This window comes from Canis aureus, chromosome 18, assembly GCF_053574225.1.
Source record: "Canis aureus isolate CA01 chromosome 18, VMU_Caureus_v.1.0, whole genome shotgun sequence".
Classification (NCBI taxonomy): domain Eukaryota; kingdom Metazoa; phylum Chordata; class Mammalia; order Carnivora; family Canidae; genus Canis; species Canis aureus.
Window position 1 is genome coordinate 25,582,855 of NC_135628.1, and position 13,530 is coordinate 25,596,384.

At 35.0% G+C, this 13,530-nt stretch overlaps 1 protein-coding gene across 2 annotated transcripts in view; it reads right to left on the reverse strand.

Annotated features, from left to right (window-relative positions):
• Positions 1–3,124: 3,124 nt before the first annotated feature.
• SP4 (Sp4 transcription factor) overlaps positions 3,125–13,530 on the reverse strand; it is a 76,758-nt gene continuing 66,352 nt past the window's right edge. For both annotated transcript variants that reach the window (XM_077856570.1, XM_077856569.1), the window contains one exon: positions 3,125–6,559. In XM_077856570.1, the coding sequence (XP_077712696.1) occupies positions 6,257–6,559 (303 nt within the window). In that variant the 3' untranslated portion in view covers positions 3,125–6,256. The remainder of the gene's footprint in view (positions 6,560–13,530) is intronic.

The following is a 13,530-nucleotide window of genomic DNA, read 5'->3' on the forward strand; positions in this document are numbered from 1 at the left end:
ATATGCCCAAGGTTGTGTGGCTAGTAAGCGGCCCAACCAGGAATGAAGCCCACACCCCTCTGGCTCTCAGTTGGTGATCTCTGGATCACAGGGCTGTGCTAGCACTGGGAAATCCGCCTACTTCATTGTCAACAGGCCTTGACACTCCAGTGGCAAAGCATACAGGTCCTGCAGGGTGTTGCTGTACTGCTGTGTCTTCTCTCTCTCCTGTTGCCTTTTGCCCCCTCTGGACTGCCGTGCTTCAGCCATAGTCCAATCTCAGGTCTCATCCCTCTTGCTGGAGTTCTCTTCTCCCAACTGCTCCTCAGGTGCCAATTTGCAAGGTTCGCCCCTTACTCCAAGTTTTGCTTAGACATCACCCTCATTACAACTGCAGCCTTGGCACTCCTCATCACCAGTACTCCGCTTGCCCTCCCTCGCCCTTACCACTGTAATATGTGTGACCTCTGTGAGAACAGCAATAGGTCTTCTTGTTCTCGGTCTCTCTGCCTTCCAGATTAATGCCTGGCACAAAGTAAACAGTAGGTTCAAGGAGTGGAGACTCAAAAAAATTTAACCTATTAGCTTTTGCTATTGTCAAGTCCTATAGCAAATTAGTGTCCAGAAACTGATGGAGAGGGAGTTAAGTAACAAGGTAGTTTCATGGCAACTGTCGGTACAAATTTTCATATAGTATTTTAGTCCATGTGTATATGTTTAGGCCTATCTCTAATTTCTTACTTTTTTCCTTTAAGCATCTTTAAAAAGTTGTATTTTGAAATTTTAATTTCTTATCCAATGCAAATGTTGTATGTATCTGTAATATTATACATAGCATATACATTATCTATATAAATGTACTTTTTATTAAAATATAGGGAACATTGGGGCATCTGGGTGGCACATTTAAGCATCTGACTCCTGGTTTCCACTCAGGTCATCTCCTCAGGGTGGTGGGATCGAGCCCCAGGTCGGAATCCCTGCTCAGTATGGAGTCCACTTAAGTTTCTCTCTCCCTCCCTCTGCCCCCCCCCAACCCCTGCTCAATCTCTAATATATAAATCTTGAAAAAAAAATATAGAGGTAACAAAAAACCCCTATGGATTATGTTTACATTGAACAAAAATTTAAACAGTGCCAGCTATGCAAGGGGAGTATTGTTAATTGGGTGAAATGCAGCTACTGTTTCCCTGAATAAAATTCCTTATTATGGTATTTTGATTTTATGGAATATTTCAGATATAAGCTTATATGAAAATTTGGCTGGACTGTCATCCAATTTTCCTGGGTGACTTCACTAGGCAATGTACAATGTATGTAAGTCTTCAGTATCTGTGCTTAATTGTGGACAAAATAGTGATACATGATTTATTGTAAAAATACTTTTTTTAAGGAGAACGGATTTTTATGTCAGTATGGTCTAACACATGTACTGCTAATTTAAAACCTTATTACATACATGCATACATAAATTGCTTTTTCTGGGCCAAAGTACTACAAGCAGCACTTTTTTTCTTTTTTTTAAATACATGACCACTTGGGATTATTATTAAAATTCTGAAATCTAGGAACCTAATTGGAACGTTTTTTCTTCCAGGAGAAATTATCCAAGCACTATCCAAACAATTACCTTAGACAAAATAGAAGTTTACAAGATCTATCTTCTTTCCTCTCTCCTGCTCTCCTATTTGTACTTGAGATTACTTGCAGGTATCCAAAAATAAATTATTTCATTGCCACCTGCTACTAGGAGGAACACAGCCAAAGATGCTAATTAGTAAATCTGAAAAGAATGAAAACACATACCTTAAAAATCCTGCTACACAATTACAAGTTGGTTGTGTGTATATTAAACAGATATTATTGCCTGGCAATAAATACAGTTAACACGATTCAGATGTATTGAATAAACTAGTTTGCATTTCTTGCACATACCTTCTCTGAACCCCTTAAGCATCTGTACTTTTAAATAGAAATACTAAACAAATGATATTTTTTTTGACTTGTGGTCATCCTTACCAACAGCACTGTGAACCACACCACATTATATTACAGTCTTGCTCTTAGCACTGCTTCAATCTTCCCAGCTTATACCAATGGTTTCATGTCCACAATCTAGGAAAATGTAAAAAGTATCATTTTTTTCTTCCATCCAGTCTTGTTCCTAGACATGGTTGTTCCTAGAAGTCTCAACAATCAAGCTAGTACTATCATACTAAAAGTAAAAATAAGAGGACAAAATCTTTATTTTCTAATTTCATTATCATCTTTTATGTGGTATCATCCTGAGGCTTCCAAACACAAATTTTTCTGTTAATTCTATCATCTTTCATTTTGATACAAATTTTTTGAAAATTCTCTTGCTGGTTTTGTTTGGAAGAATAGCATACATTTAACGGTTTCTTGGTTTGGTCATTGTTATGAACACATTACCTTAAACCGCAGTGTGACATACACATACCTTTACCTTAGGGCTTTCCTGTACAAGACAATCTATCCACACACTCTTTAGCTCCCATTACCATAGACGTAAAAAGACTCTTTGTGGAGAGTCTTCTGTCAGCGGGTCAGTGTACTTCCCCTGCTGCCTAATATCCCCTGCCCCTCACTTGGCTGTATCATCTAATCTGGCCTGGGCTTGGAAATCTGATAACTGAAGTTGTTACAATAACATATTCATTATGTGAGTAAGGTTCTTCATGAGATTTGCTGGGCTCTCCCCAGAGGAAAAGACAACAGCTTTTGCTTACAGATTTTGTGGCATTTATGTGGCACACTCTGCTTCTTAGTGTTTCTGTGAGCTTAAATAATATTTTAATTATGTTTTCGTTTTTAGCTCTTCCTACAATTTCCTAACATTTATTGCTTAAAAATATTTAAGTAAAAAATGTCCCTAAATCAAATTTTAATTTCCATAAATGTCTAGAGCAATGGCTACAAATTAACATGAAATCTGCATTGGTGTTCTTTGGCAGTATGTTCAGAGAAATGGTGACCAGATCTTAATACCAGGAATTATGAAGAGTTGCCAATACGTTTTCTAGTGAGAAGCATTTACTTGCCAGTGTTCATCGTGATAAGAAGGTTGATACTTCAGATAATTTATTGCTGCTTTATAGTATACATAATTAAATGAAGAAACATGTTAAACTCAAGGGAATTTTTAATAGTTACTTGCAATTGTTATTGCAGGCAACAACTTGTACATGATTTTATTTCCAAATCCACAAAAAACAAATTTTATACAAATCAGCACTGTAAAAATGTCAATTACAGCCCCAGAGGCTTTGCTGGCAGAATAATTGTCTAAATTCTAGGATATGGGAAACAGGTTTTTTCTGGATTCATCTTTTTTTTTTCATTTTCTTTCTTTTTTTTTTTTACAAAAAAAAATTTACAAGTGAAATGTTACTACAAAACTTTTTATAAGGAATTTTTGCAAAACATTTACATTTTACCATCAACTATTTCTGTTTTAAAATCATTATGTAGATTTAATACCCTATGCTGCACATCAATTTATGTGGGATGACAACTTAGTGACATGCATAAAAAAACACCACAAGGCATTAAAATGAAGACTTAAATACAAATATTGTTGCAATAAAACAGTTATAAAATTGAAAAATAGGACCTAAACATCATGCTTATCTAAGTTTGACAAATTAACTTTTTCTCCTAGATTACACACTTTTATTACTGCTCTCATGAGAGTGTGATAAATAATGACTTAACATCAAGTTCTAATGTAATCAGCAACACATACACAAACCTAACCAAAGAAAGTATACTGTAAGAAAAAACTATTCTAACACTGGAGTTCTACCATGATAAATACATAGCTTTGCACTGATAATTACAATAAAGAAAAGTTTTATAACGGTGGCAAAGGGAATGAACAGTGAAATGCCATTAAATATGACTCTACTGCACATCTGTGCCCTATTACTTATAACAGCTATATCCCACTGAGTCAAATAAAGGACATTGAAATTTACGATTCTTATAAGACAGAAAAGTGGATTCAGAATGGTATGCAGAACAGACTGTCAAAATATTTCTAATTTCAGTGGTGAAATGTGCACCTGCTAACACAAATTAATGTATTTTATATGCCATAAAGCTATCCAGATTCCGTTTGTTAAATTTATAATAGGCCTCATTGTTGATTAAAAACAACTTCCATTTTTGATGATCATACCCAGGTATGCATTAAAACTGGTTCATGGAATAATGGTGCAGAGAGCTCATACTTGGTATTAACAACAACAAAAAGTGTCACTTTGAGGAAACATGATTCAAACATTAGGAAAGTTTCTTTGCATAAAAAAATTTATAGCACTGATTGTGTAGCATAATGATAGATAAAATATATATTTGATGTTTCAGCTCCTATATAATAAAATTAAAATTAACACTACCAAATGCTCCTCTGTACCAAACAAAACAACAAACTGATTCTGATGTTTTAAAGCCAGATACATCAGTTGTTAAGAGTACATTAAATAAAATATACAAAACAATTTACAAAATCCAACTAAAATTTAAAGACTTTGTTACAAGTCTACAAAAGCTTTAAGAAACTTGAAATTTATAACCACAGTGTAAAAATTTTTTTTTCCTTTAATCTCAAAGCTTTTTTATACAAACTGAAAGCACAAAAGACCTTCAGTTTTATATAACGCTACAAAGGGCTGGCCTAAAGTGTACATAGTGTAAACAGTGATCATTACAGTATTTCTCCTTCATCAAAAATACAAGACACATCACAATTTTGGAAGAGAATTCGCAAGAGTAGTACTTTTCCTGAAATAAAATAGAGAATGCACAAGAAAACACGTACCTTTATTTAAACGGTCCCCAAACGAATAATGTTAATAAACCAGGCAGTGAAAAATTTTAGTTTTCAAATGGTCAATTCCAATTCCATTATGTTTTCACATAAGTACATTTTTAAAGTAAGAAATATCTTACTAAATACTTAAGCTGTTGGTATAATCCAAATTTTTTTTTCAAGACTTTTTGGCCATCTTTCCTATAAGACCCTTGCATAATAAACAATAAAATACAATGGTTTCCTTTATCACTTATTTGAAAATCATTCTGATTTTTAAAAAATAACCTGCTTCATAATATCACATTATTATAAATCTGTTAGGCTTTTTAGGGAAAATTCAGTTATTGGCATAACATAAAGACATTTCTATGTTATAAATTCGTAACCAGCCTTCTAACACAGTACTAGAAATAAATGAGATTGGCTAAATTTTAGTAGAGAGGAAAACAGAAATTGTAATGTAGTTAAAATAATTTTCTGCCGGCCTTAAAAAAAAGGTGTGGTAATTCCTTCTTTGGCTACCAAGTCAAAGCATAAAGAATTCTGCACATTGTCAACATAACTCATATTTACAGAATATGAAACTACAGAATGATTTATACTCTATGCAAATATTTCCAATATAAACATTTAAAATGAATTTTGTGGTTCAACCTAGGGTTAGGAATATAATCAAATCCTAACTTCAAAACTTTACATGTTAAGTTGCCTCATTTTATTTTTCTGAAGCTATTACGAGTTTTGTTTTAACACCCTCCCCACCCCAGTATTTTCCTAAGGTTTCAATCTAAAATTTAACCTAAAGTTTAGCTTTAAGTTCCTCTTGTGTCTCCAAATGGAGAAAGTAATTGGACTTCACTGATTGTCTGCATACACACTACTATAATGTAGTGGTAATAAAGATCTGAGCTGCATCTCAGATTACTTTTTTGGAACTTACCTAATTCAACTGTTGAAGATTTTCTAACATTTAGAAAAGACGGCCAAAACTATTTTCAGTTGATTTTCCAAAAACAAGCTAAGGAAATAAAGTATTATCCCTATCATCAGTTAACTATCTGTTTTCTGTGCTATAGGAAAAAAAAACAAACACATAAAATTATTACTGACTGAATTTATAACAAAGTACTTCCAAAGAAAACAAGTCTAATTAAGGTCCAGCCTGCAAACTACTGAGGTCTGTCTTTTTAAACAGGTTAACACATGATGTTAAGAGAGGGGGAAGATTCAGATTAAGGATTATGTGATTTATTTCCAAATAACTACAACTTATAGTATGGAGGAAATACTTTTCTGTTTCCAGTACATCAGTTTGATTTTTGTATTTTTAAAAATTCGACACTTCACGTGTTGACCCAAAATCTTGGAATACTTAAAGAAGCCAAGAATGAAAACATGATTTCCTACTCTAATCCACTCGACCAGCCCATTTCCAGATTTTCAAAGGTGTGTAAACTTAAGTGCAGCACTAGAGGTCTCTGTTATAAATAACTTTTCAGAATTCTTCCATGTTGGTTGAAACATTGGGAGTTGCTGGGTTTGAATCTTGAGAAATGGCTGCAACTGTGACAATTCTTGGAGAGCCAAGCACCTCTGTAACAGATGAGTCCAGTTCTCCCGAGGTAACAATGGCAAGAGCTGTCCCACCACCTTTCTTATTCTGGTGCGTTTTGACATGTTTGGAGAGGTGATCACTCCGCATAAACCTTTTGGAACATTCTGGGCATTCAAATCTCTTTTCACCTGAACAAAAAAATAGTAAATGAAGTCATACACATTTTATTTAAACGAAATTATAATTTTAAATAATTTCTCTTTTGATCATACTGTACTTTCGTTTAATTTCTGACTAATTGCAAAATAGTTTTTTCCTGTTATTTTAAAATGCCATCAAACAAGAGGTGCCTGGGTGGTGCAGTCGGTTAAGTGTCCACTCTTGGTTACAGCTCAGATCATGATTTCAGGGTCATGAGATCAAGCAGCGTATTGGAGTCTGTTTAAGCTTCTCTCTCCCCTCCTCCCTCCCCTGACCACTCTCTCAAATAAATGAATCTTTAAATAAAAATTAAAATAAAATGCTATCAAACAAGCAGGGCTGTATAGGAGAAAGAGCATGTGATTGGGAATCAATGACCTGAGTTAATGTCCTGATTCTACTAAGGCCTGGAAGTAGAGCTGGAGCAAATTCAATAAGTACTCTGTTTACCCATCTACGAAATAAGAGGATTTCTAACAGATAATCTCAAAAAACTCTTTCAGGTATAATATATAATGTTCAAGGCTTATGTCTACTCTTCCTTAGAAACTGTCTCCGTTTTAATTATAATGCCGAGAGACATAAACTATCTTAGAACTACTTAAAATAAAGCCAGTTAATAATTTAATAGTGTACTGAGTTTCTTCATAAGGCAAAAATGAGAGTCAGGCAAATACTCCATTTAGAATTTAATTGAGTTTTGAGGTCTTACAGAGTAAGGCTGTTAGGTTCTTGCATACAAAGTGATCTTAAATATGCTCTCCTCAAGACGTAAGACAGTTGAGAGGAACTAACAACTTCTCTGTTTTGGAATAAAAACTAGATGTTAACTAAAGAGAAAAATGTAGGACCCCTGGGTGGCTCAGTGGTTGAGCGTCTACCTTTGGCTCAGGTCGTGATCCCAGGGTCCTGGAATCAAGTCCCCCACAGGCTCCCTGCAGGGAAGCCTGCTTCTCCCTCTGCCTATGTCTCTGCCTCTCTCTGTGTCTCTCATGAATGAATAAATAAAATCTTTGAAGAAAAAATAAAGAGAAAAAACGCATTTCACTTCTGTGTGTAATGAGTGTAGTGAACAAAAATTTAGTGAAGTGGTATAACATCATGTTCACCATGGATCAACTATTCGCTTTAGTCTTTCCCTCTAAAAATTGTTACAGGAAAGAAATGTTTTCCAAGTCTGATACTAGAATTTGAATCCTAAGAAAATTCAGTTTGGCTGACTTCTTTACTTAGCCCTACTTTTAACTTATCAGTAGAAAATCTGTAGGTTCAACTTGCTCTATATCAGATAATCTCCCCTCTTTGTGTTTGCTTTTATTTTTATTTTTATTTTTTTATTTTTTAAAGATTTTATTTATTTATTCATGATAGTCACAAAGAGAGAGGCAGAGAGGCAGAGACACAGGCAGAGGGAGAAGCAGGCTCCATGCTGGGAGCCCGATGTGGGATTCGATCCCGGGTCTCCCCGGATCGCGCCCCGGGCCAAAGGCAGGCGCCAAACCACTGCGCCACCCAGGGATCCCTGCTTTTATTTTTAAAAAAATTACACTGACAGTAATTCATTGAACTTTTCTCTTTCAGTCTTGGAAAATTAAATGAAAGGATAAATACATGGTTTGGACGAAATTCTCAAAAAAAAATTTGGATTTTCTGAACACTGATACTTAGACAAGGGCAAAACATGATTAAATGCAGGTTTTAGGTTAAGATCAATCTTGAATTCTACCTTCAAGTCTCTCATTTTATTTTAAAAGAAAAATTCACAGCTTACAAATTTTAAAGCTGGAAAAAATCTTAAAGATCTTATTTTACATTTTTCATCTTATAAATGAGTAAGCTGAGGATCAGAAATTAATTAATCTTCTTGGGAATCATACAACTTATTAATATCACAGCAGGATTCAAGGCACTGTAATTCTGGTTTGGGCTTTTTATGCTAATCATCAAAGTGCAATTAGAGACATCGATTCTTTTACAGCAACAATGGCCAAGAATAGAAAGAAATCAGGTGGATCACCTGATCAGGTGGATCTTGTGTCTTGCTTGAAGACACAAGATCATTTAGTAAGTACTGACTCAATTGGCTGGATCAAGCTGTACATAGTAGCTGTTTAGTCTTTGCTAAGCTGTAATGTTCATGAACTAATCATTTTGAACAAATATCTGTGCAACATCTATAATGTGCCAGGCACTAGTGATACAAACATGAACAAGAAGAGACTGACACTTTAAGAAGTTCTATTATTTTGAGACAGTCATTTGCAATCATGTGGAGCTCTTAATATCAACTGAGAAATAAATTCAAGTCCCAGCTACTATAGTGGCAAACTGCATGGGATATCATGGTGACATGGTTTGTATGTGGACCTTTTAGTCTGTCTACTTCTAACTGGTGTGGGTGTCAATTAATTTTAAGTAATAAAAGTTGGCTAGAATCTCAAGTTTAATAAATTATGTTGCACAATTTAACATTAGGGAAATGACATTTCAGTTTGCTACTCCTTTTCACAAAGAAGTGTGTTTTCTGTAGTGGCAGACAATTTCTAAATTTCTTACTGTTAGCAAACATTATCAATATACTTTATCTCAAGGAGGTTAGAGTTCTGGTACTAATATAATACAGTGTCTCTTCCTTATATTTATAATTGTCTTAAATATTTTATAATTATTCTTGAGTTTATTACTTTTATGATTAGTGCAACAAATTACTGCAACTTGGTATTAATTACTTATAATAAGCAGAAATGGCCTCCAAAGATGTCTATGACTTAATCCTTGGAATTTGTGAATGTTTTATTAGATGGCAGAAGGGATGATATAACTATTACAGAGGTTAGTACAGAAAGATTATTCTGACTTATCTGAGTGGGCCCAATCTAATCACACGAGATCTTAAAAGCTGAGTTTTTTTCAGCTGGAGTCAGAGTTGCAACAGGAAAAATCAGAAACATTAGAAGTGGAAGGGACTTGACTTGCTATTGGTGGAGGGTACCACATGGAGAATATGACAAAGAATGTGGACAGCCTCCAGAAGCCAACAGCAGCCTCCAGCTGAAAGAGCCCAGATAACAACTTGATTTTTGACTTTGTGAGATGCTAAGTGGAGGACCCAAGCCCAAACCTACTCAGATTTCTAACTTAAAGAAACTGTGACATAAAAAAAAAAATACTGGTTCTTTTACACTGTTAAATTTGAGACGGTTTGTTATGGCAGCAATAGAAAACTAAGAGTTACATAAGTTATAATCTTGAAAAAATTAAGGCCTAATAAGGAAATAAATGATAGCTGATCTACTATAGGATTCAAAATCTGTGAAGTATCTTCATTACAAGTATCCAAAGGTGATCTAGGATCATTCCCAAATTTTATTTCTATAAGAAAATATCAAGAACATAACCCAAACAATTCTGGTTTAATAAACTGAGTACAGAAAGAAAGAATTGCTTGGGGGCACCTGGGTGGTGCGACGATTTAAGCATCTGACTTGGTTTTGGCTCAAGTCGTGATCTCAGGGTCCTAAGATTGAGCCCCAAGTCGGACTCCATGCTCAGCGTGGAGTCTGCTTGAGATTCTCTCTTCCCTCTTCCTCTGTCCCTTCCACTCATGCTCTCTCTCTAAAATAAGTAAATCTTAAAAAAAAAAAAAAAAAAGAATTGCTTCTTTGACCTAGGTTATTTAGAGAATGCCATGTTATATTACATGATTGTTAAAATATAGTAGTCTTTTACAGGAGGACTTAAGTAGAAAATTCATATTTAGAAACTACATTAGATTACTTCCTCACATAATATTCCTAACAGTAATTTTTCTCAAAAAAAGCTGCTGAGGGGTACCTGGGTGGCTCAGTCAGTTAAGCAACTGCCTTCAGCTTAGGTCATCATCTCAGGGTCCTGGGATCCAGCCCCATGTCAGGCTCTCTGCTCAGTGGGGAGCCTGCTTCTCCCTGCCCTTGTGCCCCTTCCCCTGCTTGTGCTCTCTCTCAAATAAATAAAATCTTAAAAAAAAAAAAAAAGAAAGAAAAAGCTGAGATTTTCAATGGAATCATAGGTTTGAATGAATGCAATAAACCAGATCTTTTAAGTTTATTTGAAGTACCATCAAGAGCCAACTATCTTGCTGTCATAGTTCTGCCTGTAATCTGGTTTTCAACATGCTGCCTCAAATCTAAGCTAATACAATGTATAAAACATACTTTATGAATTAATGTTATTTCTGTTTGTAATGGTAACACATAGACTAAAATTAATTTTTAATATTAATATTTATAAATTAAAATTTACAAATTAAAATTAATTTCAGGAACAAACTAAGTGACTGTATTGGTTTCCCCGGGCTTTTGTAAGAAAATAACACAACCTGAGTGGCTTCAAATGATAGATATTGATGTCTCTCACAGTTCTGGATGGTTAGATGTCCAAAATGAAGGTGTCAGTAAAGCAATGCTCCCACCAAAGACTCTAGAGAAGAATCTTTCCATGCCTCATCCCAGCTTTAGTGACTTCTAGCAATCCTTGGCCTTTATTGGCTTGTAGCTGTATCTCTCTAATCTCTGCCTCTGTCTTCATATAGCCTTTCCCTGTGTCTCTGCATCTTCTCCCTTCTTACAAAGATACCAGTTTATTTATGCCAGCTAGGTCCTAAATCTTAGGTACATGGTATGACTTCATCTTTATTTAATCTGCAAAAAACTTATTTCCAAATAAAGTCACATTCATCACGGATTAGGATTTGAACATCTCTAAGACACACAATTCAACCCACTAGAGAGATTCTTTTAAATGTCTGGCATTTGTTATAACTAGGTAAAAAACATACCCCTTAGCTCATGAATTACTTTACCAAATATTCACAGGTAGCATATACAGCTGATCTTTGAACAAGGGGTTAGAAACACTGACCCCCATATCTACAAGTTGAAAATTTGTACATAACTTTTCACTACCCCAAAACTTAGCTACTAATAAAGGCCTATAAATACTGACTGGAAGCCTTACCAATAGCACGAACATATTTTGTGTTAATTATATATTGTATCCTAACAATAAAGTAAAGAAAGGAAAACATTACTAAGAAAAGCGTAAGGAAGAGAAAATGCACTTGCAGTACTTTAGGGTATTTAAAAAAAAATCTACATATAAGTGGACCCATATAGTTCAAACCTGTGCTGTTCAAGGGTCAACTATATATAATTTTTTAGTATATAGTATATAGCTCTGTACAACTTTTATAATCTACATTAAAGAAGTAATTTTTTTGATTTGTTCTAAGAAGCCTAGTTATTCAAACTGGGAGGCTTTTTGGATCCCTTCAACTCTCTCCTCCAATACATTCAACTTAACAATCCCTCTTAGACACATTTTTTTTTTTTTTACCTACCCAGCCTAAAGTATCTAAACAAATCTCTTCATGAGTACCCTCAATTCTATCATTACTTGGAGATAAAAGTAAATTAAAAGGGGGGATCTATATATAATAATTTCAGAGAAATCATGTGGCTTAAATTTTCTTGAGGTAGAAGAATTAAGAGTAAAGAGAGGCTGAGTGGGAAAGACAATGGAAATAAGACTTAAATATTTTTAAGTCATCTCTGCCCAACACAAGGCTTGAACTCACAACTCTGAAATCAAAAGTCTCACACTCCACCAACAGACCCAGCCAGATGCCCCAGTAAGATTTGGATAATTATTAAAATAATGAGGAATCTGACCAAAAACAAATAGGAATCCAAATGCTATTCTGATTGATGAGCTGACATTTGAGACTGACTTTATAGGGACATCAATTTACATAATGAATAACTTCATTTCCTCCTTCAGCAATTATTCATTTGAATATAGAAATTATTTGGTCAATTTTATTACAAATGCTTATTTATTTATTTATTTAAAAGATTTTATTCATTCATGAGAGAGAGAGAGAGAGAGAGAGGGAGGGAGGGAGGGAGGGGCAGAAACACTGGCAGAGGGAGAAGCAGGATCCAAGCAGGAAGCCCGACGTGGGACTGGGTCCCGGGTCTCCAGGACCACACCCAGGCTGCAGGCGGCGCTAAACCACTGCACCACCGGGTCTGTCGTCTCTCTCCTTCGGCCCCTAAACCCTGAGCTTGCTCTCTCTGTCATATACATACGTAAATAAATATTTAAAAGAGGAGGAAAAACTCACATTCTCAGATTAATAAAAACTGAAGAATGTATTGCTAGCAGATTTGCAGCTTGATTATTTTAAAATGTGAATTGTAATCCTAAAAGCAGGTGGGCACTAAGAAAATATATTAATACTATAGAGAAATGACAAGAGTTAAAAAATAACACACAAGGAATATTTAATACCAAATGCTAATAATAAAGGAATACAAGAACAAAAAAGACAAAAGACATGTAGAAAACAAATACCAAAATGACAGAAGTCCTCATCAGTAATTGTATCACTTGTGAAAGTATTAGAGGTTCTAATTAAAAGGCAGAGGTTGCCAGAATGAACTAAAGAAAAACATGGTCCAACTATATGCTAAAAGAGGCTCACTTTATTTATTTTTTTAAGATTTTATTTATTTATTCATGAGAGACAGAGAGAGGGGCAGAGACACAGGCAGAGGGAGAAGTAGGCCCCATGCCAGGAGCCCAACGCGGGACTCGATCCCGGGACTCCAGGATCACGCCCTGGACCAAAGGCAGGTGCCAAACCGCTGAGCCACCCAGGGATCCCAGAGGCTCACTTTAAACTCAGACATGCATAGGCTAAAAGTAAAAGGATGGAAAAAAGATGTTATCATGCAAAAGACAGCTGAAATAATTATATTAATAACACAGAAATGTGATAAAAATAATTACTACTGACAAGAATCCTTTATAATGATAAAAGATTCACTCCCTCAAGAAGATATAGCTACTATAAATATATATGCACCTAAGAACAGAGCCCCAAAACAAACTATGAGAAACAAAACAGAATTGAAGG